Below are 22,430 nucleotides of genomic sequence, written 5' to 3'. Positions count from 1 at the left end.
AATTTCCTTTGGCTCTTCCGGCCATTTTCAAGGTTGGTTGGTGGTCAATGGTTGGTGGATGGTTGGTGATCAAAGAGAGAGCGAAAGATAAACTTTATTTCATGATGATTCTTAGACACGGTGAGACATACATTTGTTCTCTCTCTCTTGTTCACTTGCTCATTTGTTTGTTCGTTCAAGCTATTCGCTTACTTGACAATCATTGTCGATGGTTTCTGCACAATTTATTTGTGATTATCTTGTCCATGAAACTCCGAAAAGTGCTTTGAAGGAACAAAATATGATATTTTTAGAAAAGACGCTACAGCAGTAGCGCAATCTTTTACAATTTTTTTAACAATACATAAAATTTTATGCACCAGTATTTGAAGTGCACTAAGAAAAATGAGTATAAAAATAAGGGAATGGTAATCAACATGTCTATTAAGAACATTGACCTTAACATTTTGAATATTTCACTATTTTTAAAAATATCACTTACGTACAGTTCTCTTGTAATAACTGTATATGATTTATGCTCTACAGTTCACCTACTGTAAGTAGCATATGAAAAGAGTATTAGTGGAAACATAGATTTGTAACTATAGACGAGGCCAATGAGCCACTGTATGTGCTTCTTCTTTCTGGGGTTTTTACAGTGCCAAAACCAGTTCTGATTATGAGGCACGCCATAATGGAGGGCTCTGGATTAATTTTGACCCCCTGGGGTTCTTTAACGTGCACTACAACGCAAGCACACGGGCGTTTCTGCATTTCGCCTCCATCGAAATGTGCTGGTGGCTAATAATTATGCATACATCTAATGCTGTAGTGCAGGTTCCTTGGTTCCATTTTGAAATAAGGCTAGCACAGAAGACAGGGATCAATAAAGAAAACACCACAAGCACTTTCTTTCTTTGTTCTCATCTGTCGCGCTATCCTTAACTAGTAGTGAATTCATAACAACTAACCAAATTGTCAACATTACTGCAGTTCATTGGTTATACAATGGGAAACTAGAAAGTCCGATCACTTTTGTACTTGTATTTGGTTAACCTTGATGACTTTGTCATGCACTCTTAATGCATAACTGGACGACAGCAGTTTTTAAATGTCAGCAGGCAGAAGGACTGGGGCAACAAAAAAAGTGCTGCTTTCAACAGTTTAATTGGCACTTGTAACTCTATTACTGTTGCTGGTCCTTCAACTGTCTACTGGCACCAGAAAATTGCTCCCCATTGACACTAACTGGCCATAACTTTCACATTGCTCAATTATTGAACAAGGTGTAGTTCAGTTTACAGGTAAGTTGCTCTTCATTGGCAAAAGAAATGAAGTGAGAAGACAGCATGGTGTGGGTCTGTGAGTGCACTTTACTAATGCAAGCAAATGCATGCACACACTATCCCACATTCAGTTATGTTTATCAGCAGCAGCAGCAGAAAGCTTTACAACACACAATGCCATCTTAAGTGATCAAGCATCCATGATAAGAATGATCCATAACTGTGTTTCTCGAGTCCAAACAGGGCACAGGAGCCTCACATGATCCTTCTGAAGGACTAGCGAGTTACTTTTGCTGACACTACTGCTAAAATGAACATTACCAAAGGGCAGCTGTAAATCAACGTGAAAGTACCAACTAGAGTGCAAAGATTTTTAAAACAAAGATCTATTCAATCATTTGCACTATATAAAAGTCTGCTAGCTGCACTCCCATTTTCTTTGTCACACATTTTATTGTAACTTTCCTCTCCCCTATCGATTCTCGTACCCTGAATCTTTCCTATGGTCACAGTACAGTTCGTATCCACTGGAAAGTGAGACAATTACGATGCTTGTGCACCTTTCTTTCCACCACTCTTGTTTCCTTCAAAGCATGATAACCAGTTGTGGGACAGTTCAGGTGTCCGCTGAGAAGTGAGACAGTTACAATGCCCACGCTCCTTCATTTCGTACCTCCTTTTGTCCTTTTTACAAGAAACTATTACTACTGGTAATATTACTAATCATCATCTGATGTAGGAAAACAAGAATACTTAAGTGCAATACATGAAGTGCATGCTCAAAAAAATGAAAAACTGAGACCATTCTGTTAATGTAAACACTGACAGTGAAGCCGATTTTTCCATATTGAACCAAGATGATGTGGCAACAAACCTGGTAATCTCAAGAAATAAGATTTTGTAGAGAATGCCTAAATTGCACATCGATACCAAAACTGTCACCATGTCAATTACCATTAAGTTGTAAATTATAATATAACACTACTCCCAAGAGAGGAAAACACATAGGCTGTACCTTACTTTTACTATATATATGAACAGGCTTCTGAAACCCTCCTAATGCTGGCATATTGCTCTGGCATGCTGAATGATTTGTATCCATTCTGCATACAGATTTATATCATCCTCGCTGTGAGCGCTGCTGTCCTCACTTTGATGCAAGGCAATTGTGCCAACACTTCAGATTCACTAGTTGCACTTGACATTCACAGCAGTGGCCAGGTGAAAATAAAACTTGATGTTGTGGGGATACTCAACTCTCTCGTGTTCCCCACATGGCTCTCGTGTCTCCTGAAATCTGGTTTCCCCACGTAGCATATGCGGCGTCAGTGGTGGCACAATTGTACGACAGATTATGTGTGATCCGCTGCTAATGTCACCTGACCGAGGGAATACTTAGGCACACAAGGAAGTAGCCTCCTCTTCTTTGGCTGCGGGAACTTGGTGCGCGTGGATTGACCTCGTGCGTGCTCGACGGGGCGCTTCGTGGGACCACTCGCAAATGCCTTCTAGTTTGCTCGTATGCACCTCCATTCAAGAGACTTCACCCGTAACTGACTTTGATGTTGGTGCGTGGCATGAGGTGAATATATTTGCTCGACATCCTGTCACAGTGAGTTGGACTTCCTCAATTCGTCAGTGTTCATCAGCATGTTTCATTAGTTGTAATCTCAGCTTGTAAGCTGGATTATTGTATAAAAGGCTCAATGAATGCCCTTTGTTTGTTTTCACTACTGTGTACTGTGCCCTTTGTTCCAAGAGCACACTAATTGAGACCCCACATGCTGCAAAATGCATGAGAACATAAGCACAAATTTCTGTACATACAGATGAATCCAAGACAGTGAAATCCACACAACATTAACCTACTCTCGCTGTGTCATCTCTTAGGCTAGTGGATTCTTCAGAAGATAAATTACTTGTGTAGCATTTCCGGTGCTTACTTTTGACTACAAGAATTGCATCCGGAGTGGCCAGGACACTCTGCTTGCTATTGATGGCTTCACATGACCATGCTCCCTGGTCTGACTGGCGTACATCACGGATGGTGACCGTGCCAAAGCCACCGTCACTTGTGGTTGTTACCCGTGGCCTTGGGGGAATGTGACCCCAGTTCAAGCGCCAGTTAATGAGTGGCACTGGGTTGCCTATTGCCCGGCAAGTGATGTTAACTGTCTCCCCTTCCATGGCATTAACGACTTCTGGGGGTGATTGTGTGATGGTTGGTGGTGCTAGAGAAAGGGAAAAAAAAAGACGTGTTAATGGCTGCAAACTAACTCAACTTCTTGCATAATGGTTGCAGAGCCACAGGAAATACAACAGATGAAAATTTCAGAGGTGTGCAAATATAAAAAATTGTTTTTGACAGTAATCAATTATCTTTTTAGCTACTGTAGACCATGGATCATGTAGCTGGTGATAAAAATTATGAATATGTAAGAAATTTTGAAATAGCTCGCAGTGTCAACAATAGACCTTAAAAATAAAATTAAAGCAAAATGTCAAATTCAGGTAAATTAACTGCAAGCATACAGTAAAATTTGCACAGACATGACCGAGCCTGAAACTGTCTTTGGAGGACATATTTCCTGAGTACAAGCATGAACACATTAGAATTGCAGCTGGCGGAGGGCTGAACTTTTACTATTATTTAAAAATTTTTTGTCTTTGAACTAAACTAACTTAATGCTTAACCATACACAATCACTTAATGAAACACTGCTTCCCTGTCAAAGAGTTAAGCACTCTGTCATTTTTTCATGTTTGTGATGTGGTTTCACATGTCTCACAATGCAATCACAACAACATTTTTCTACACTACGCATTAAGCATTAAGATAAGGCACACTTTCCACACTTTTTGAACTTTTGGATACTACATACACTGACATGAGAATTGAGGAGGCAGGAACGCTCCAAGGATGAAATACAATAAACGCCTTATATAGCCACATTGGTGGAGAATCCTTGAAATGCACCTTCAGCTCGACATTGCAGCTTACACCACTATGGCATTGATAAATCCCCTCAAGCACATGTATAGCATTAAAAATGTTACTGCGGTGAATGAACAGCCTTACAATTCTAGAACGGCAAAGCAGAATCATTTAGGCACAACATTTAGGCAATGGCTGAGCTGCCAGTACTACTCCTGAACCATGACTTTATTTACTACAGAACAGCCTACTTATTAAATATTCCATTCACATTAGATGGATTTCTGGCACTACTTGCTTGTGACATTTGGTTTGGTCCTCATACATAAAATGTACTAATCCACACATATTCATACAAATAAGTTGTCAACATTTGAAACCTGCTTCATTCTCTATTCAGTAGTTACCAAAGGCAAGCAAACAATGGCAATTCCTGCCTGATGAAAGTGCAACCATAAATGCATAAGCGAATTCCTAGCTTTGGCTAAGAATGTGTGTTAAAGAGGAAGAAGTGTGCATAGTGTTAGCCTCATTCATTCTTGCTTACCAACAACGTATGACATGAAGTCGATTTACTTCTCCGTTGTCCTAGTTATGAATAAATTAAGTCTTTTTGGCAAGCCTCTGGTCTCTACACTTTTTCTCATAGGTGCACATATTAATGCTCCTTGAATGCACAATCACTAAAAAGAAAAAAAAAAAAACCCGCGAAATTCAGCGAACATCCATAGTTTAGAAATATACATCATTGCAGACTTTTTTTAGATGACTGAAAGCCAGCATGTCTGACCTTGGTAATCCAGATTTTTCGATCAAGCAGTTTGCAAAAACTAAAAGAATCTAGGCAGCTCACAGCATCCAATTTCATCAGATTTGTCCTGGCAGTCAAACTCTCCATCACAGTGGAAACTCTTTGGGATGCACTGGTCTCCAGACAGACATTGATACTCCCCCATTCGGCATGGAGATCCTGGAATGTTGTCACCTGGGGAAAAGTAGCACACAGTGCAATACATGTAAACTGTTTCATGAAGACACTAAGCATGCTTATATATATATATATGAAGTTTGACCATTCAAAACAGTATGGCTGCATGAGCTCTGGCAGAGTACCTTCCAACATAGTATGTTTCACATAGAAAAAATATAAAATTAACAGCGAAAAAAAAAAAATGAAAGCAATGTACTATGGTTCACTTACGGCAGCTTCTCTCATCTGTGCCATCCCCACAATCATCATCGCCATCACAGAGATAAACCTTGAGGATGCATTTCTTGTTGTCACATTGCATTTCATTGGGTTCACAGAGGGAGGGCTGAGCTAGAGCAAAAGCAAACCATTGTTAGTCAACCTCCAGCCATAGCACTAAATGCAAAGGCCACTAAACATACAAAAAACTGGCTGTAAAATTATGCTTGAGGTGCTGCTGCTGTTGACTGCAGCGACTGAACAAATATAGCAGAATCTTGTTGCAATCTTGACTTCTCATCTAAGACATAACCCAGAATATTGAACAAGCCTCATACAGTTTTGTTGCTGTTTCTTTTGGTTGACACATTCATTGATGACATATCTTCCTGACAAGCACATGCAGTATTTTGTCAAACTTCAATCTGATGGTATGTTATGCAGTTGTAAGCAACTATCGGGATCCATCTGAACAGAGTATGATATGCAAAACTTTGAAAGAGTTTCGGGAAGCGCAGCTTTTGGTGCTAACCAGGAGCCTCCTCAATTTGGATATTGCATGAGCAATATAATGAAAACAAAATGAATGAGGAGCTGCAGTCTGCTGGTGTCAATGTTGCATTAAAAAATTATTAGCTGGATGGCAAAATTAAGCCGTGCGAACCATTTAGCGTGAACGACATTGTGGTCACAGTTCATGGAGACAAAGCTCTCAGCAAAAGCAGAGACGGCTAGGTGTAGAAGAAGTATACCCACTGGCTACTTTTGCTATGGCTATTACTAAATTAGATGTGTTTCAAGGCTACTTTTGCGTGAAAGACAATTTAAAAGTTGACAGTTCACTGTCTGTAGAAAGGGAATTGTACCACAAAGCATGCATCTGCAGACATTTCTGAGATGTGAAGGTGCCGGTAATATAGCTTTGCACAATATTGTGTTGTTCTTTTCAGATTTGAATGATACATTATCCTGGATGAAACATCTTTTTCACTTAAAATAACTTACGTACTAATGGGGCAAAACTGTACTGCATCTAAAATTGCGAGCCTAAAGTTGACTACAATTACAAATGTAAGACTAAATATTTTATGAAAAGCATTAGAAACAAGAATACACCATAAAGCAACGAATAAAAATGCGGCTAAAAAAGAAAGCCTCGAGGAACCTTTTTTCGTAGTGAGAAGTGATAGGCTTGGTCATAGTAATTTGAAAGGTTTCCACAAAGTGAGCTAGAAGCCCTTCAGACACCGGAAACTAAACATGCACTTCATATCAATATATACATCACCAGGCATATACATACCACAGTTGTTCTCATCAGAGCCATCATCACAGTCATAGTCCCCATCACAGACGTACTTCCGCGGGACGCACTTTCCATTTTGACAGGTAGCTTCATCGTGTTTGCAAGCTCCTAGCGGTCGTTCCGGTTTTGGTGTTGGTGGAGTGTCTGCAGAAATAAAAAATTGTTTCTCTCTCACACATGTGCATTAGCAGATTTAGAGCACCAAGCTGAAGCAGATCTGCCAGCAATAGAGCTAAGTTTCCATCTAGGTTAGCTAGGTATGCCACAAGACCACGTTCATCGTCTTGGGTATCAAGTACATCCTTAAAAAAAAATTATATATACAGCAGTGCGACATCTTACATCTGAAGGTCACATGACTGATACTGCTACACACTCTAAATATGTGTGTGCATTCTGGTCACCAGTCCAGCAAGATGTCTTTATCAAACCACGGCAATAAAAGTAAATTTAAGGTTGTATATGTATGTTGCTTTATTTCTCTTAATGAGCCCTTTCCCACCTCAAAAGCTAAACTTGTTCCTTAGTATACATTTCTAAATTTAGGTCAAGTGCCACTTCAAGTCAGCACAGCTAGAAATAAACTGTGAGCTTACTTAAAGACACATTGAAAATACAGATTTGCATTGCCCCATTCCTGCATTGAAACCTATGAATAAATTTGTCACATCCTCCACACTATCGTTCAACATGCTGATCGTTAGTAGTCTTATGCATTGCATAAGCAGAAGAAAAATGTTCTCACCAAGACGAGGCAGTCCAGGTGCAAGTTAAAAAAAAGAAAAAGGCAGCGATTAATAGGTAAGACATCATTGTTAATAAGCCACAAATGCTGCACATGCAATTATGCATCTATCTGCAGATAAACTGTAAATATGAGTAACATTACACATGCAATGCATACCAATTCCTCCAAAACAGAATTAAGTAGACCATTAATGCAATGCAGCTGTTCATACCATCTTCTGACTAGCTGCCATGCAGTAACACATGCAACTGTAGCAACCACTGTTGACCGTACTGTACATTTTTAAGCACTTTTCACATATTAGATGATTAACTAATAGTTGAATATATGAATTAACTACGCAGCAACTGAAGTGTTCTAGAATATTTAGTGAAATTACTCCACCTACAGTAGCAAGTGGCCCCCATTAGCTATTCTTTAACCTTAGTTGGTTTTTGTAACTTCATGAACTTGCATGCAGCAGTTTTATTAGACTGATAAAAGCAATGCATACAATATGCAGCCAGCCATTCCATATTTAATTACATAATAGTTACATATTTAAAGGAAAAGCTGTTAAGTTTGAACAACTTACTAAATAGCCCTATGTAAATGCAAACCAAATTATGGTAGACAATGGCATTAGTTCAAAGGGGTACTATATCCCATATGGTGTTTGCAAGCGCATTTCATTTAGTCCATCTGTGGAAATACTTCCTGGTTTAAATTGTGTGCAGTCCCTCTGCGGAGCTTTACAGCAATATTTCCTGCAAAAAGGTCTTTATGTCTTATAGCTACACAACTGCAGGCAAGACTGTCTCCGTAGTTATGCTGATTTATTAAACTACCAGGCTCCCACCTCAACCTTTAGCGAGCAACGATGCATTTACAGCTGCCAATAAATGTCAACTATGAACTTAGAGGCTGCTCCAAAGTTTTGATACAAGTGAGGAACTGCAAGAGGTGGCCAATCTTGAAACCAAATTTTTTTAGTTTACTGGCAGTATGGAATCCATACTGCTCCCCAGATTTACCCTTTGTGCTTTAACTTTATGCACTTGACCCTGCATTTGTGCGCAGATAACACACAAGCTCAATGTGAAAATATTGCTAGTAAATGAAGCTGAAATAACATGGTATACAATTGGCACCATTTATTGCAACATGCAACAACATACATGCAACAACTCAATGCAAGTACCTTCATATGTATTCGGATCAATTTTTGGTAGGAAGTCTCCATAGTAGGGCTCAGCTGAGGCATTAATTCAATAAAGAAGATGCCACCATGTTAACGAGTATTATTTATAATGCAAAAAAGCTTCATGCATGAACAGACAGAACCATTAGTAAAGCCCAAAAAAGCATGGCCTGTGTATGGCAGTAACACAAGACTATCTGTACACAAACACAGTTTATTCTGATATATCCTGAACATTACAGGAAGTCACTTATAAATGACTAGCGATAACTTCAATGCCCGTTTCTCAGAAAAAAAAAAAAAAAAGGCTTACTACATTTCTGAGGACAAAAATTGGAAGGGGGGTAAAGGAGGCACTTTTCATTTTTTTGCTATTAGCAACAACTCAGAACATTGGAATTAGAAGTTATAAGCAGTATATTAATCTGATAAGCTTTATTGATAACACATACAGCCTAATTTGCTATCCTATAAGGAAAACGTACATACAGGATTGTGCACAGCTGGATGCTAAAATTGAATTCTAGTTTCACTAAACAGTTTTATGCACTGGTATTGCATGCTGTTCTTTGAGGAAAGCATAAACATAAGGAGATGAAAGGTTCTATTTTATTGCACATCACTCTTCAGTACGCAAATATTTTATACAAGTCACATCTATTAGGTTATTTAAGTGTAAGGATTTAGTGCTCAATGACATTATTTCACCTCAAGCCCTCCCACACTGAAGTAAATGCTCACACAAGCCATTCAAACCGCTCACTGGAATGCTTACGATAGGAACCTTTGCAAATACTTAAAAGGTGTTACATAGTTAAGTCCTAAAGTGACAAGATAAAACCACAACCAATGTACACAGGCTTTTGTAGAAGGCCTTTAATACAAAAATGACTCCGAGCCACAATTATATGTGAAGTCAAGCAGCACTGAGCAAGGCACAGATTTGCATATGTTTTTTTCTCATGAGTCACAAGGATGCCAAAAGGCCCCAATTTCTATGTATATGTACACTTAATGTATTCTGATGTCTCAATGATCATTGGAAGTGGCACTTCATGGCATACATAACGCATGTAACAGCCATGCAAACCGAATGTATGGCACTCAACAAAAGGTGTAAAAGCTTCAGACCAACTAAACAGGCAGTCTCAAGAAAAATAGCAGATTGTATCTGCAGTATTCACACTTTCTTGCATGGAAGAGTGTAATGACATGCGGGGTCATTTGGCTTGAAACAGTAAGTAAATGATAGGAAAGGCCTCAGAGTCAACATGCTGTTTCAATTCATGTGACACAGCAAAAATGTCTCAGACAGCTCAAAGCAAATTTAAGTGGTTGCAACAGACAATGTACACAGTCCCGGTGACAAAACTGAGAAAAATAACAGGCAACATACTGATAAGAGCAGCTCAACATACACCTTGTTCTCAAGAATGGTCCGACATTCACACATGACTTGCGTGGCTACAGGCACTTTATATTAAGTTCAACAATGTGCACTTCTAAATGCATCAGCTATAAGCCACACACAGGCAATTCAGGACCACAGCCAAACATGCCAATAACAACAGGCTTTGTAGTAAATTACTGTACCAAAAAGCAACTACCTATGATGTTAGAGGTGAAACATAAGGGCTCCCTATTGCGTAAGAACAGAACAGCCAAAAAAAGCAAGACAGCTGAAGCACGCCAAGCACCCAGAGTCACCAAACAGAGCCAGCCAGATGCAGAGGGAGGCCAGTCTCAGGGAATGGGGGCACAGTAATCTGGATATTTACATGGCTGCACGGTGAGGAAAGCAGCCTTCTGAGCCCCCGACGTGGAGTCTGGAACACCCACAGCCTTGCAGAGGTAGACGCCCCCATGGTCAGGCTGCACGTTGGGCATAGTCAGCCTGCCACGGGCATCAGTTGACTGTGGAGGCAGGGGGCTGTCATCTGGCCGGGTCCACTTCACCTGGGACCGCCTGGTGCCCTCATCTCGGCAGCGGAACACAACCTCTTGGCCTGCAGGAAGCACAACAGAAGCAATGACGCACAATGTGGTAGAAAAGATGTTATGTTAATTACTGCTTGTGCCCATGTGGCAAGGTTTCCAGCACTTCATGACAAACCCGGTAGATTAAAGCCTGCGAGTTGAGCGATCCCCAGACTGGTACACCGTACTATGGCACCCAGCAACCTGAACCTGGTGGCCTCAATTGTTTGACTAGTTCTGATGTAGCAAAAATGCACTACAGCTGTAGGGCTTTGAATTTGTTTAACCACAGCTTTCTAACGTAGAAAAAATTAGCACATGGACATTTTTGCATTCTGCCATTTGAACAAAGCTGACAGTGAGCGGACAACATGCAACTTCGCTTATCAACGAAACACCCTAGCCACCAAGCCACTGACAGGTGTACCCAGAAAGGCTTGTGAATGAGTAGAAATTTGTGCATCGGTAAGCTTTGTTTCTATAGAAAAATCATTTTGGGACTGCTCTTCAGTCCCTTAACAAGCTTTCTTCCAGCTTTAAAACATTTTTGCCTTTGGCCCTTCATTAAACTTATTTCATTAAATTTTCTTTACAGAACAGTTCCAAAGTGAATCAGCTAAATATAAAAATGCGATGCTTTGTACAAGTCCACATTTGTGCACATCACTATTTCAGCGTGTATAAGCAATTGGTGTGCGTGATACAAGTATTGTGCAGCTCATGTATGGTCCCTATACACGTCTGGTCCCTATAAAGCTTACAGTTTTAGATCACATTAAGACTTGGAACAGCTGCAGTTTATCACCAAGAAATGTGCAGGGCGACAGCTGGATCGGCAGGGTTTAATACCAAAATAAGCACTCTATACTGACTGGAGCATCAACTTATCACTTCATTTTACCTTTCCATGCACTGAAGCAAGATTACAGCAACTCCAAAGGACACCCTTCAGAGTCGAGACATTCCAACCTTTCACAATATATACAATGCAACACTGCCAGTACCAAGGTAAAATTAAAGATTTGCTTATGAAGATAATTAGATAAATAGAAAATTATATTCACTAGCCATCAGCAATTTAATAATCTAAGAGTAACTTTTTCTGCTCCCTGTTGAGCCTTTCATGCTTTCTTCTGTAACCCTTCCACTGCTCTGTCAGCATTGTAGAGATGCGATGCCATTTAACTTTCTCGTTACCACTGGAAATACGCTCATTTTCAGTGCCTTTATGTTTTACCATTTTATTTCAAGATGTAGTAGTCGCAACATACACTGAAATACATAAAATTATAGCCTGATCACTGGTGTTTTGAATGGATGTAAATTAGTAATACTCGCTCAGACAATTTTTGAGAATTATGCTTTGAATTTAATTCTGGGGTTTTACATGCCAAAACCACGATTTAGTTTTGAGGCACACCGTAGTGGGGGACTGATTAATTTTGATCACCTGGGCTTCTTTAACATGCACCCAATGCATGGTACACAGGCGTTCTTGCATTCCAGCCCCATAGAAAGGTGGCCAACACAGCAAGGATTTGATCCCGCGACCTCATGCCTAGCAGTGCAACACCATAGCCGCTAAGCCACCGCAGCGGGTAATTCTGATGAGGTGCTTCATTGAAGCACCTCAAGGAACACGAACAAAAGTAATAATTTGCTATTTTAGTACTAGTACTGAGACTAAAAAAAAAAACTGAAATATACAAAATATGCACCTGGTACTTAGTTCCGAACTTTTGCAAGTCAGAACACACAAAAAAATTATCTGTTGGCATCAATATCAGCCACAGTGATGCCCATGCTATGTGGGAAAGTAGTAGCTTCACGAATGCGAAAACGGGCAAGTTCCTATTGTACAGAGAGCATTTGTTTGTAATCATTGCAGCAGGCACCTGGTTTGTTAAAGTGTAAGCTGTTAAGGGCTCAATCTAACAGCCGTTTCGGTTGGCAACGCTGTCTGCCACAGCCACTGCCACAGATATCGGCAGGAATGAGAAAAAAAATACCCAGTTCCCACCGAGATCGAACCGATGCCCTCTGCGCAAGAGTCAGCTACTCGACCACTGCGTCATGCCAGTGCTTGCTAGCTGCAGTGGAAACATACCCTATACATACGTTCTAGTGCGCAAGGAGTGATGCGATGCGAGAGGCATAGTGTCGATACATGCACACTTTGCATTACAGTTGCATAGTATTGCACCAGGTGCCACGAGATGTAGTGATATGTCACGACATATCACGTCAGCCGTCAAGGGATGCGACAAGTGCGCCGCATAGTCTTGAAACCTTTGTTTACTCTTCGGTACACGTTATGGCACCTCCTGGCGAGGTACGAACTACTGCTGAAGAAGCGAATCGAGCTATGGACACTGCTGCAACCAGGCAACGTCGGGCTCAGCAGAACGCTGTGCAGAGAGCAGCACTTGCTGTTGACGCCGGGCGGAGAGTTCAGTTCGTTCTCGTTAAAACGACGCACAGACTGTCCCCTATGGAGTCTCTCCAGCTTACGCTGCGACCGTGCTGCTTGTGCCGTGCAGGCCCGAGACTTTTTTTTACTGCATTCTTTAGGCTCGCGAAGCAATGCATGCAGAAGCCTCCTCATACCTCATTATTTCATTCAGCCAGCTTTTTTTGTGCAAGCAAGATTGTCTAGTGTGCGTTCAACTGGCGCTGGAGCCTCCACATCCTTTCTTCAGTTCCTGTACAGTGCTGTGCAGTAATCAATAAGGACACTTGCACAGGTGGTGTTCAGAATATAAGAAATAAGACAGCTACTCCAGCTTCGTTGGGTTGCGAGCGAAAACCCCTCACGAAGGGAAGGATTGTACATAGGCTATTGATGCGCTGATGAATAAAAGCAACCCACAGTGGGGCAAATAAGGTTGCATTTGATATTGGTCAAACATAATTATCAAAATAATATACACTCATGAGCATCTAGCGTTATATGTCGGATGAAAATTGACAACCGAAGAGAAGCTTTTGTGTCTTCACTGCTGCTGCCGTTTAAAAATGATGTGGCAGAGTCGACCAAAGTGCAAATTTGGTGTCTTTATTGAAATGCTAGGAGCAGAGTAGGCTAGTTTCAACGATACCTGCATTCGAAGTTTTATTTTTCCAGACTTCCCAATCTACCAATAAGTTTCAAATCTGACAAATAGTGAAAGTTCACCGTTTCAGATGGTGCATAATGTTGCTAGAAGAATTCCAATGGAAATATTTAACTGGCAGAAAAACTGTAGATCAAATCGATCGATTTCTATATGTGCGGTAATGAAAGAGTTTGTGGTGTTTGTGGTGAAAATGTTTGCGGCTACTCAACTTTTCCTACTTTGTGTTAAAAGAACAATTACAAAACAATATTTACCTATTCATAGTTAAAGAAAGAAAACCTTCCATGCGTGCCTCCAACATTTAAACTATGGGTGGATGAATATTTGAAGTTTGGGACAGGAATATAGTCAAACATCTCTATAACGAAGTGCTTGGGACCCCTTTAAATTCTTCGTTATAAAAGTCACTTCATTATAAAGATTGCACACCATTATGGCAGGCTAAGCAGATTCAACAAAAGTCAACCTTTATTTAACATGAACACGAGATGGACTATGTGAACTAAGTCTTGAATTTTTTTGTGCACACTTTGCAATATGGTCAGCTGCAGTCACTTATTCTGTCAGAGAAGTTCACGGCATGCTTTGCAGCCAAATGCGGAAGCGAAGAAGCAAAGGTGGAGATTGTCGAATGTTATCAAATCCCTTGCTGTCAATTTTTCGTCAGTTTACTGGCTCTTCATCAATGGCCCCTTAGTTGACATTCGCATCCTTTCCACCTTAAATGGGTTTGATGACATCTGTCAGTTATGGTTACAACACGTCATAAACAGACACTCGTGAGACGAACCCACCACGTGTTATGACAAACAGTATACGAGTTCAGCGATTGCTGGAGTAGTGCAGCAGGACAGACTCGCTGGCATCAGCACCATCTTCAAGTTTGTCACTAGCGTTGCTTCCTATACTGTTTGACATAGTGTTCATTGTAAAGTAACAAATCAGCCGCTGGGGATGGCTAAATTCCTTCGTTCTACAGGCAGATTTGTTGTAGAGGCATTCACAATACATAAAATACACGTTTGGCCAGAACATAATTATACACGTCATTTCATTGTAGAGGCGTTTGACTCTAGAATATTTCACAATAACTATTCATACTTGAAGAGAAACTTCAGTATTTTCGAATATTAGAATGTTACCAAATATTTTGCAACAACCTACTGTTAAGGTTGTAATGCTGTTCTATGTCTGTTAACAAAGTATTAGAAGTTACCAGAAGTGAATTAATGACAAAACTTCCTGAAGCAGTGCAGAAACAAAATGGGTAATGCAAGCCCCGTTTTAGGTTTTGTGGCGGAAGCCTGCATGACAACATGAGATTTTTGCTTGTATGCTGTCATTTAGTGTTTTAGGCAGTCTAGTCACAAAGCAGTTTTATTTTTTATGCTACAACCACTGATGTATGCCTTGCAATGGGCCCTTTTACATGTGTCTACGAGCAGACAAGCCCAATAGCTTTTTTTTTTTTCTACCAGCAGCTTCCGATCTTTTTTTCAGCCACCATTTGTCATTTTTGGAAAGCTAATCATACAGCAGTCATTTATTTTTGGAGAGCTTAATTGTTTGCAACCAAACTAAAAGTGGTTGAGAAGATATTTGTACAGTTCTTCAATGATGAATTAGTCATCTTGTGTTTAAAACTGATCCTTTGTACTTAGCCCTTCAAGGCACTGTGTACACAATTGTGGCTGAGCACGAAGTGGCGGGATCGAATCGCGGCCGCGGCGGCCGCATTTCGATGGAGGCGAAATGCAAAAACGCCCATGTGCTTGCGTTGTAGTGCGCGTTAAACAACCCCAGGTGGTCAAAATTAATCCGGAGTCCTCCACTACGGCGTGCCTCGTAATCATAACTGGTTTTGGCACGTAAAACCCCAGAAAGAAGAAGTACACAATTGTGTATGACAAGATTAGTGCATTAAAAGCAAAATTATTGATTAAAGTAATGATATTAAAGATGTGTCACATACATCTTGAAACACGTCAGATCAGAATTGCGCTGCAAATTTTAGTAACTTGTTCAAAATGTGTTAGTAAAATGAGTGGGAAAGTAGAGGGCTGGGTGTTCCTGCTCGATGCAAGAACACCCAGCTGCCTTGTATGTACAGTGTACAGTGTAGACCGCTTATAACGTAAGTCACCGCAGTGACGAATATCCACCCTATAAGCGGTACTGCACTATAACCAAAACATTTTATTGCGATAGCAATTATATGGACACTCCAGGCGCATTTCTAGCTAGCTGCCGTAGCTGTTGCCGCGAGGTTCCGTATAAAGTTCAAGGACAATAAAATAGTCGCCGCGCGCTGTATTCTATATGTGCGAGTGAAAGCGTGCGAGGGTGAGCCGGTGATCGTGTCTCAATCTCGTGCACGCAAGGGAGGAAAGCGGGAAGGAAGCACATTGTCTTCCGTCGCGCGCAAGGCTCGAGGGGGAGGGGGGGGGGTGTTTACTCTGACCACGCACGGCGTGCGTGAAAGCCATCTTGAAAGCCATCTGTGACAGGGGCACAATCCACCGTGCACTGCGTTTTCGCGACTTAGTTCATTTTGATGCAAGCGGCAGTACGAAGGTCAATTCGCTCACTGCTGCTGCCGCGCTTCCTCACCATAGGGTTCTGATAGCAAGTTTCCACGGTCATCAAGTGAGATGTGTTCATGTTTGCTTGTGCGTGCATGACACCATGTTTATTAATGCGCAGAGGGCCACAGCAACGGATGTGCTTTTGCGCGCTCCTGCCATTGCATCATTCTGCTTGCTCCTCACAAGGAATGCTGGGGTGCGTGGCCGGCGGGGCGAAAAATATGAACGGAGCTATTCATGCACCAGCAACGTTGGAACACGCCCAACGGCGCGAGATGTGCCGGCAGCCACACTAACCGGTATTTCGTCTCCCACAACTGCACTATAAGTGATACATGTATACATGAAGTGCTATGGGAAAATTAACAGGAGTCTGAAAAGACCACACTATATCTGGTCCTGCACTATAAGCGGTTACGTTATAAGTGGTCTATACTGTACCAGGTTCATTTCTTTCATTGTTTTTCACAATGTGTTGCACCAGGCATAATCTTCAAGTGGCTGAATAGGTGTGTTTCAAGCCCGCTAGACATGAAATAGTTGATATTGCAACCACAATATTATCATATTGATGTTCCTGCAGGGAGTTTTCACTTGGAGTTGACATTCTGTAAACTTGCCAATACTAACTAAAGAATTGTAAATGCTAAATATATTCTGCAGCTGCACCCTTTTTACAATTCTGAAGATTCGAGAAATGCAGGGAAAGTACAATTTTAATCAACAGAAGTAATTGGCGCCAGAAAGGGTTAATATAGCTAGCTGGCTTTTTTACATGAGTCAGCACAGGCATGGTACCTAATTATACCAGAATAAATATTCCTGCTGTAAATATATGCTGCAATAGTAGAGAAACTTGAGCTAGTTACTGTAGGTTCATACTTGACATACAGCAGCACTAACACAGACAAGTACAAAGAAATAAGGTTCACAACATGAGTCATTCTTGTTTGTGTTAGCGCGCTGCTGTATTTCAAGTAAATGAATGCGTCTGCGTTTGACTATTCAATATTCAATTCGATATTCAGTACTTACCATTCGTATCTGAAGAATGGTATCTCACCCACCTCTAATATGAATCAACAAAAGCTGAAGGCAGCCGCTGAATGTGCATGTCTGCTCATTAATATACAGCTGCGCTCTGCCAAAATCCCTACCTTGCTCATTCCTAGTTGTCGGGAAGACCTTAAAATTTGGTAATGCAACAGCTATTGATGTTTCACATGCATGCAGCGATTCATTAATATATTGAGATTATTATAAAAGGAGTTACCCAGCATATCAATGTACAGATTGTAAAATGAGCACTTCTACACGGCAGACAGAAGTGAATGATTTTGCTTGAACTTCTAAAAATGATATTGCAAAACGAATTTTGGGGATGGGGATTTAGCCTACCGTGCTCTCTTTAGGCGACTGACCAAACCTTGATCAAGAGTTCCCAAGAACCGACAGAATGTCAAAATACCACCCTCTGACATAAGGTACACTCATTGGAATACTCTTTAGTTGCTTGAAGCTCCAATAGTTTCTTTTACAAGGAGACAAGCAGGTTACAAAATGTAGATATGTAGAGGATCACACATGGACAAGCTGGCTCCTTCTCACGTCAATTTCATTAGCTGGTTATCTTTGCAGAAAATATTTTTTACATTTTTTGCAGAAAACACTTTTTTTAAAGCTACTTTTAGCTTCCAAGTAAATATAAATTTACTAACCAAGGAAGAATACCCCTTGAGTAACTATTACCTAGGATATTTCTGAAAGCACATGCAGTATCAAGTTCCACTTTCATTGTAAGATGATGCACATAAAGGAAGTCTAAGATGATGTACGCAAAGGAAGTCTTAAAGTGATGGTGCAGTATAGAGAACACAAACTTGAGTGGATTGAGCATAAAACAGGCAATATTTTTTTTAATGGTCTGAAGGAAGTCCACATAATGACAGCATAATGTCATATGCAAATGTTCACCCTTGTAGACATTCGATGTACTTGCAAAAGGGAGGACGTATATACTCTGCAGGAGTTGAATGGTTATGTCTACTTTTTCCTACTCCCATGTGAATTTCTCATGACCGCAAGGACCTACACTGCATGTGTGCATGTAGTTCAAACAGGACGACCGATGCGAGCTTTCAAAGTCTACAGGGATACCTTTACCCAGTGCATCCAATACAAGGCTTTGCGTTCAGTTATGAACTTAGCAGGATTCTTGCATACATACCTTGTTTTATTGTCTGCCGTTCTGGGTAGACCTTGATGTTCACGCCAGCATCAGGAGCTGTAAAGGTTTAAAATAAAGTGAATACAAGTTAATCTGAAGTGCCTCGGCTGTCATGGTAAGCCACGTTCATAAAAATAAATGCTTACCACAGTCCGCTTCATCAGAAAAGTCGGAGCAGTCGAAACGACCATCACAGCGTTGGGATCGTTCAATGCATTGAGCGTTAGCACATACATACTGTCCAGGCTGGCACGTCCCTGAAAAAGATAAACAATGCAAATAAGTTTACTGTGTCACAGGAAAAAGAACAGTGTGCTGTAAGGAACAAACAGAAGATTGCACCAAAACAACCATGGTTCTTTTCTGCTTTCTTATTCAAGCATGCTTTGATGACAACAATAAGATTGAATCATGGAACGGGGGTAATTCACATGTCTTCTTTGTATGTATTCGAAATTGAACTACAAGACAGAACAGTCATTACCAGTAAACATTTCATGAAATGATAGGTGGTGCTTAATGATCAAGGGCCTGTAGTCACCTAGCACAGAGCAGCACCACTAGCCATAGTCACAAAAACTACTATTTTCCTCGACTCTTGGAAGCTCAGCATTTTGCACTCAGCTTCCCTTTGACACAGGGTTATAATCTACACCATAAATGAAAAACACAGACAGATTTCTTCAAACATTAACAGCCAGCATTTCGATGTAGAAAATGTGAATCAACGCAAGTAATTCAAGTAGTAGTACTAGTAGTAGCAGTCTATTGTATTTAAGACAAAAGGAAAAAAGAAAAGGAAGGGCTGTGGGAATTGTGAATGCCACTTTCTAGTGAACATGTGGACTGTCCTGCGGTCATGGGAAAGATACAGGGCAAGAGAATAGACAGGAACAAATAGCAACATGCTCCACAAATCTACAGCTCAAATTTTGCAAGTAGTATTCCACTCAGGCACCTCAAGTATTGGAGGTGCAGGTAATTAGGCATTGAAGTACAGACAAAGTTATAGCAATTACAGCACATACAGAGGCAAGCAGTGAACAGGAGAAACCTACAGCAGTTAAGCTCATCAGACCGATCGGGACAGTGAGGCACTCCATCACAAAATTCATCTCTGTTTATGCAGAGCCCCGATTGACATCGGAATTGTGAAGGCCTGCAGAGGTGAGATTCTATAAGGCAGACAGACAGCAGGAAAGAGGTAAGAAACAACAACATTAAATAGCAAGAAATGTAGACAGCATGCAGAAGTTACTCGTACTGTGCATATTAAATTTGTGAGCTTGCAGTCACAGTTATTGTCATCACAATTAGATGCCCGTCATTCTTTTTTTTTACTGTACTAAAGTAGTTTGAACATTGATGTATTACCTATCAACTAACTGTTTTACTGTGTGTCATTGCTCACTCTGGATAATGCATGAAGTTTCAAGGAGGCAATACATCTTGTGGCATGCTTCTAATGTTTAAACTTCAAGCTGTGCTATGTCAACGATGCCTAACCAGTATGTTGTTTTAAATCATGCATTGTAATGCTTAATTGAAGAAACTGAGCATGTTTTGCACAGCTTTTCAGTGCACTTAAAAGCTTCGTGCTTTGGAAGAGTAGTAATGAGGCAAATTTGATCAGTACCACAGTTCTGCTCATCAGAAAAGTCCTCACAGTCATAGTAACCGTCACATCTGAGCAAATCCTCCACACACTTCCCATCACCACATCCGAACTCACTGTGACCACATCCCCCTGCAGCATGCAAGAAAGAACAGAAGCATTTAGAACCCCAAAGTTCAGAGAGGAATAGAGCAGCAAGAAGGTGTATCTACACAAAGATAATGGTTAGCAGAAAATCATGCCAAGACCAACAGGAACAGTGAATAAATATTCCACACTCGTTTTATGAACAGCACCACTATCATGCACATTTTTAACAGTTAAAAGAATACAGCTGGGGGTCACATGAGCAGCATTCCACAATTTTAAGCACAATAAATTCATTTTTCTTGATAGTATTGTGTATGTTTTGATGATACGAATTTTGGGTGATACGAATATTTCACGCGACCCCGCGAGATTCGTATCACCGAGGTTTTACTGTAGTTATGATAGAACGACGAAACCAATATGACAGTGATGGGGACAAATAACGATGACAGCATGACGATAGCACCTACCCAGTGGCACATGCTCATGGGAACTGTAGACTGCACTGCCTCCGAGATTGGCCTACCATTGTGGTTGATGCCAATGGCGCAATATTGAGGATGGGGTGAAGAGTATGGCTAAGCATGTGTTATGCTTTTAAGGACTTAGTGCACAGTATTGTACTCTCTCTTGAGCAGAAGTATGTGGACCAGGGATTCTGCGATAAAACTAATATTGTGGACCTATGAATGTAACTTGAAATTGTGGACTGCAGTAGTAGTAACTTGGCATTGCAAGTTTTCCAGTGCACTCATCAATTCATATTTCAGTATGCATGCTTGCATTAGGGAGAAATGCTTTATTTTTTAAGGGAAAGCCTGTGGTTTGTACCTTATTGCTCGCAGGTATGCATGCGATTGTTATGATGCAGGAACATAGGAGACAAGCTTGCTCCAAAGCAGAGAACATAAGCTATGCTGTAAAAAATGGAAACAGGCACTTACTACACTCCAGCTCATCTGACCCATCCCTGCACTGGTACTGGCCATCACACTTGTGGCTTTTTGCAATGCACTCTCCAGTCCTGCACTGGAATTCATCAGCTGTGCAGCCTGCAAGCACACAAGAAATTGCAAAAATTATCAAGTCTTGCTAAATGCGCAATTCCTGTGGCTCCTTTAGAAAAGGATCTTTTTACTTACAATTTTCTTCATCACTTCCATCAGCACAATCCCTTTGACGGTTGCATTTCCCAGAGAGCCTTATGCATTCGCCAGATTTGCACTTGAACTCATCAGACCGGCAAGCATCAGACACTAAGTAAGGAAAAGTTATTTATACAAACAGCTAGTACCCATATGTATGCCACTTGTTGTCATAGAAAAAGTGACCGTTTGCTGTCATTTTAAAAATGATTCAGAAGCTGGACTTTTTATCAGACAAATATGAGCAGCAAAGCATCATGCACTGCAGGCAGAGAATTCACCAGGGTTCTCGTAATTAGGAGCCAGTGGGGAGGCCCTCTACGCTAGTCTAGCGTGGCTTTTTAGTGCTGGTTGTAGCAAGGGCTAAAAATATTAAGAGGTTAGTGAATGAATCAGAAATTCGCTACTTCGCACTATCATAGTCCCCTTTGATATCCTCTACATTAGCTGTACACAGCTGAAAGAAAACCTTTTCATTTCCACTGTGCAGTCACTAGAAAATTGTGTTTACTTTGAAACACTATCGCAAGAAATAAGCATATGTGCAGCAGTAAAAATGAGAGTTGCATTTAGCTAGTTTATGCAGAAATAGAACAGAACTGAACGGCAACGTCCACCACACTACACGTCCTACTGGCGTTTTCTGGCTGCAGTTAGTGCAACATGCAGTTAGGAGCTGGAACAACTACATTATTATAACAGAATACTCATGCAATTTTTTTTTAAAGGCATGGCCTGATTTTAGTCCCATTCAATTACAAGTACAGTATAAAAGATGCCTTAAAATTGAGCAGACCACAAAACACAGTGAACTAGTACTGTCATTTACTGCTTATTTTTTCGAAGAATACTCTACACATGCAAAGTACATTAGTACATACCACAGTTAGCTTCGTCAGAGAAGTCTGGGCAGTCTACTCTGTCATCGCACTTTCTGTTAATGTCAATGCATCGCCCATCACCACACCTAAACTGCGAGGCAGAGCAACCTGGAACTAGGCAGACATGCAGCATGCTTAATCTTTTTGCATGCCGTAGCAAACAGTGTCTGT

General features: G+C 40.8%; 1 protein-coding gene across 41 annotated transcripts in view; it reads right to left on the bottom strand.

Annotated features, from left to right (window-relative positions):
* Positions 1-22,430, bottom strand: part of LOC119446815 (basement membrane-specific heparan sulfate proteoglycan core protein) — a 436,128-nt gene that overhangs the window by 149,171 nt on the left and 264,527 nt on the right. For 38 of the 41 annotated variants that reach the window (XM_049664395.1, XM_049664396.1, XM_049664417.1 and 35 more), the window contains 11 exons: positions 22,260-22,373; positions 21,376-21,489; positions 21,178-21,285; positions 19,587-19,703; positions 18,675-18,785; positions 18,529-18,585; positions 10,402-10,629; positions 6,693-6,839; positions 5,402-5,521; positions 5,054-5,185; positions 3,209-3,496 (listed from right to left, as the gene is read on the bottom strand). In XM_049664395.1, coding sequence (XP_049520352.1) covers positions 3,209-3,496; positions 5,054-5,185; positions 5,402-5,521; positions 6,693-6,839; positions 10,402-10,629; positions 18,529-18,585; positions 18,675-18,785; positions 19,587-19,703; positions 21,178-21,285; positions 21,376-21,489; positions 22,260-22,373 — 1,536 coding nt within the window. The remainder of the gene's footprint in view (positions 1-3,208; positions 3,497-5,053; positions 5,186-5,401; positions 5,522-6,692; positions 6,840-10,401; positions 10,630-18,528; positions 18,586-18,674; positions 18,786-19,586; positions 19,704-21,177; positions 21,286-21,375; positions 21,490-22,259; positions 22,374-22,430) is intronic. The other 3 variants (XM_049664401.1, XM_049664425.1, XM_049664400.1) reach the window with 2 other exon arrangements.

Source organism: Dermacentor silvarum, chromosome 3, assembly GCF_013339745.2.
Source record: "Dermacentor silvarum isolate Dsil-2018 chromosome 3, BIME_Dsil_1.4, whole genome shotgun sequence".
Taxonomy (NCBI): Eukaryota; Metazoa; Arthropoda; class Arachnida; order Ixodida; family Ixodidae; genus Dermacentor; species Dermacentor silvarum.
Note: the sequence above shows the minus strand (reverse complement) of the source record. Positions and strands in the feature narration are given on the sequence as shown.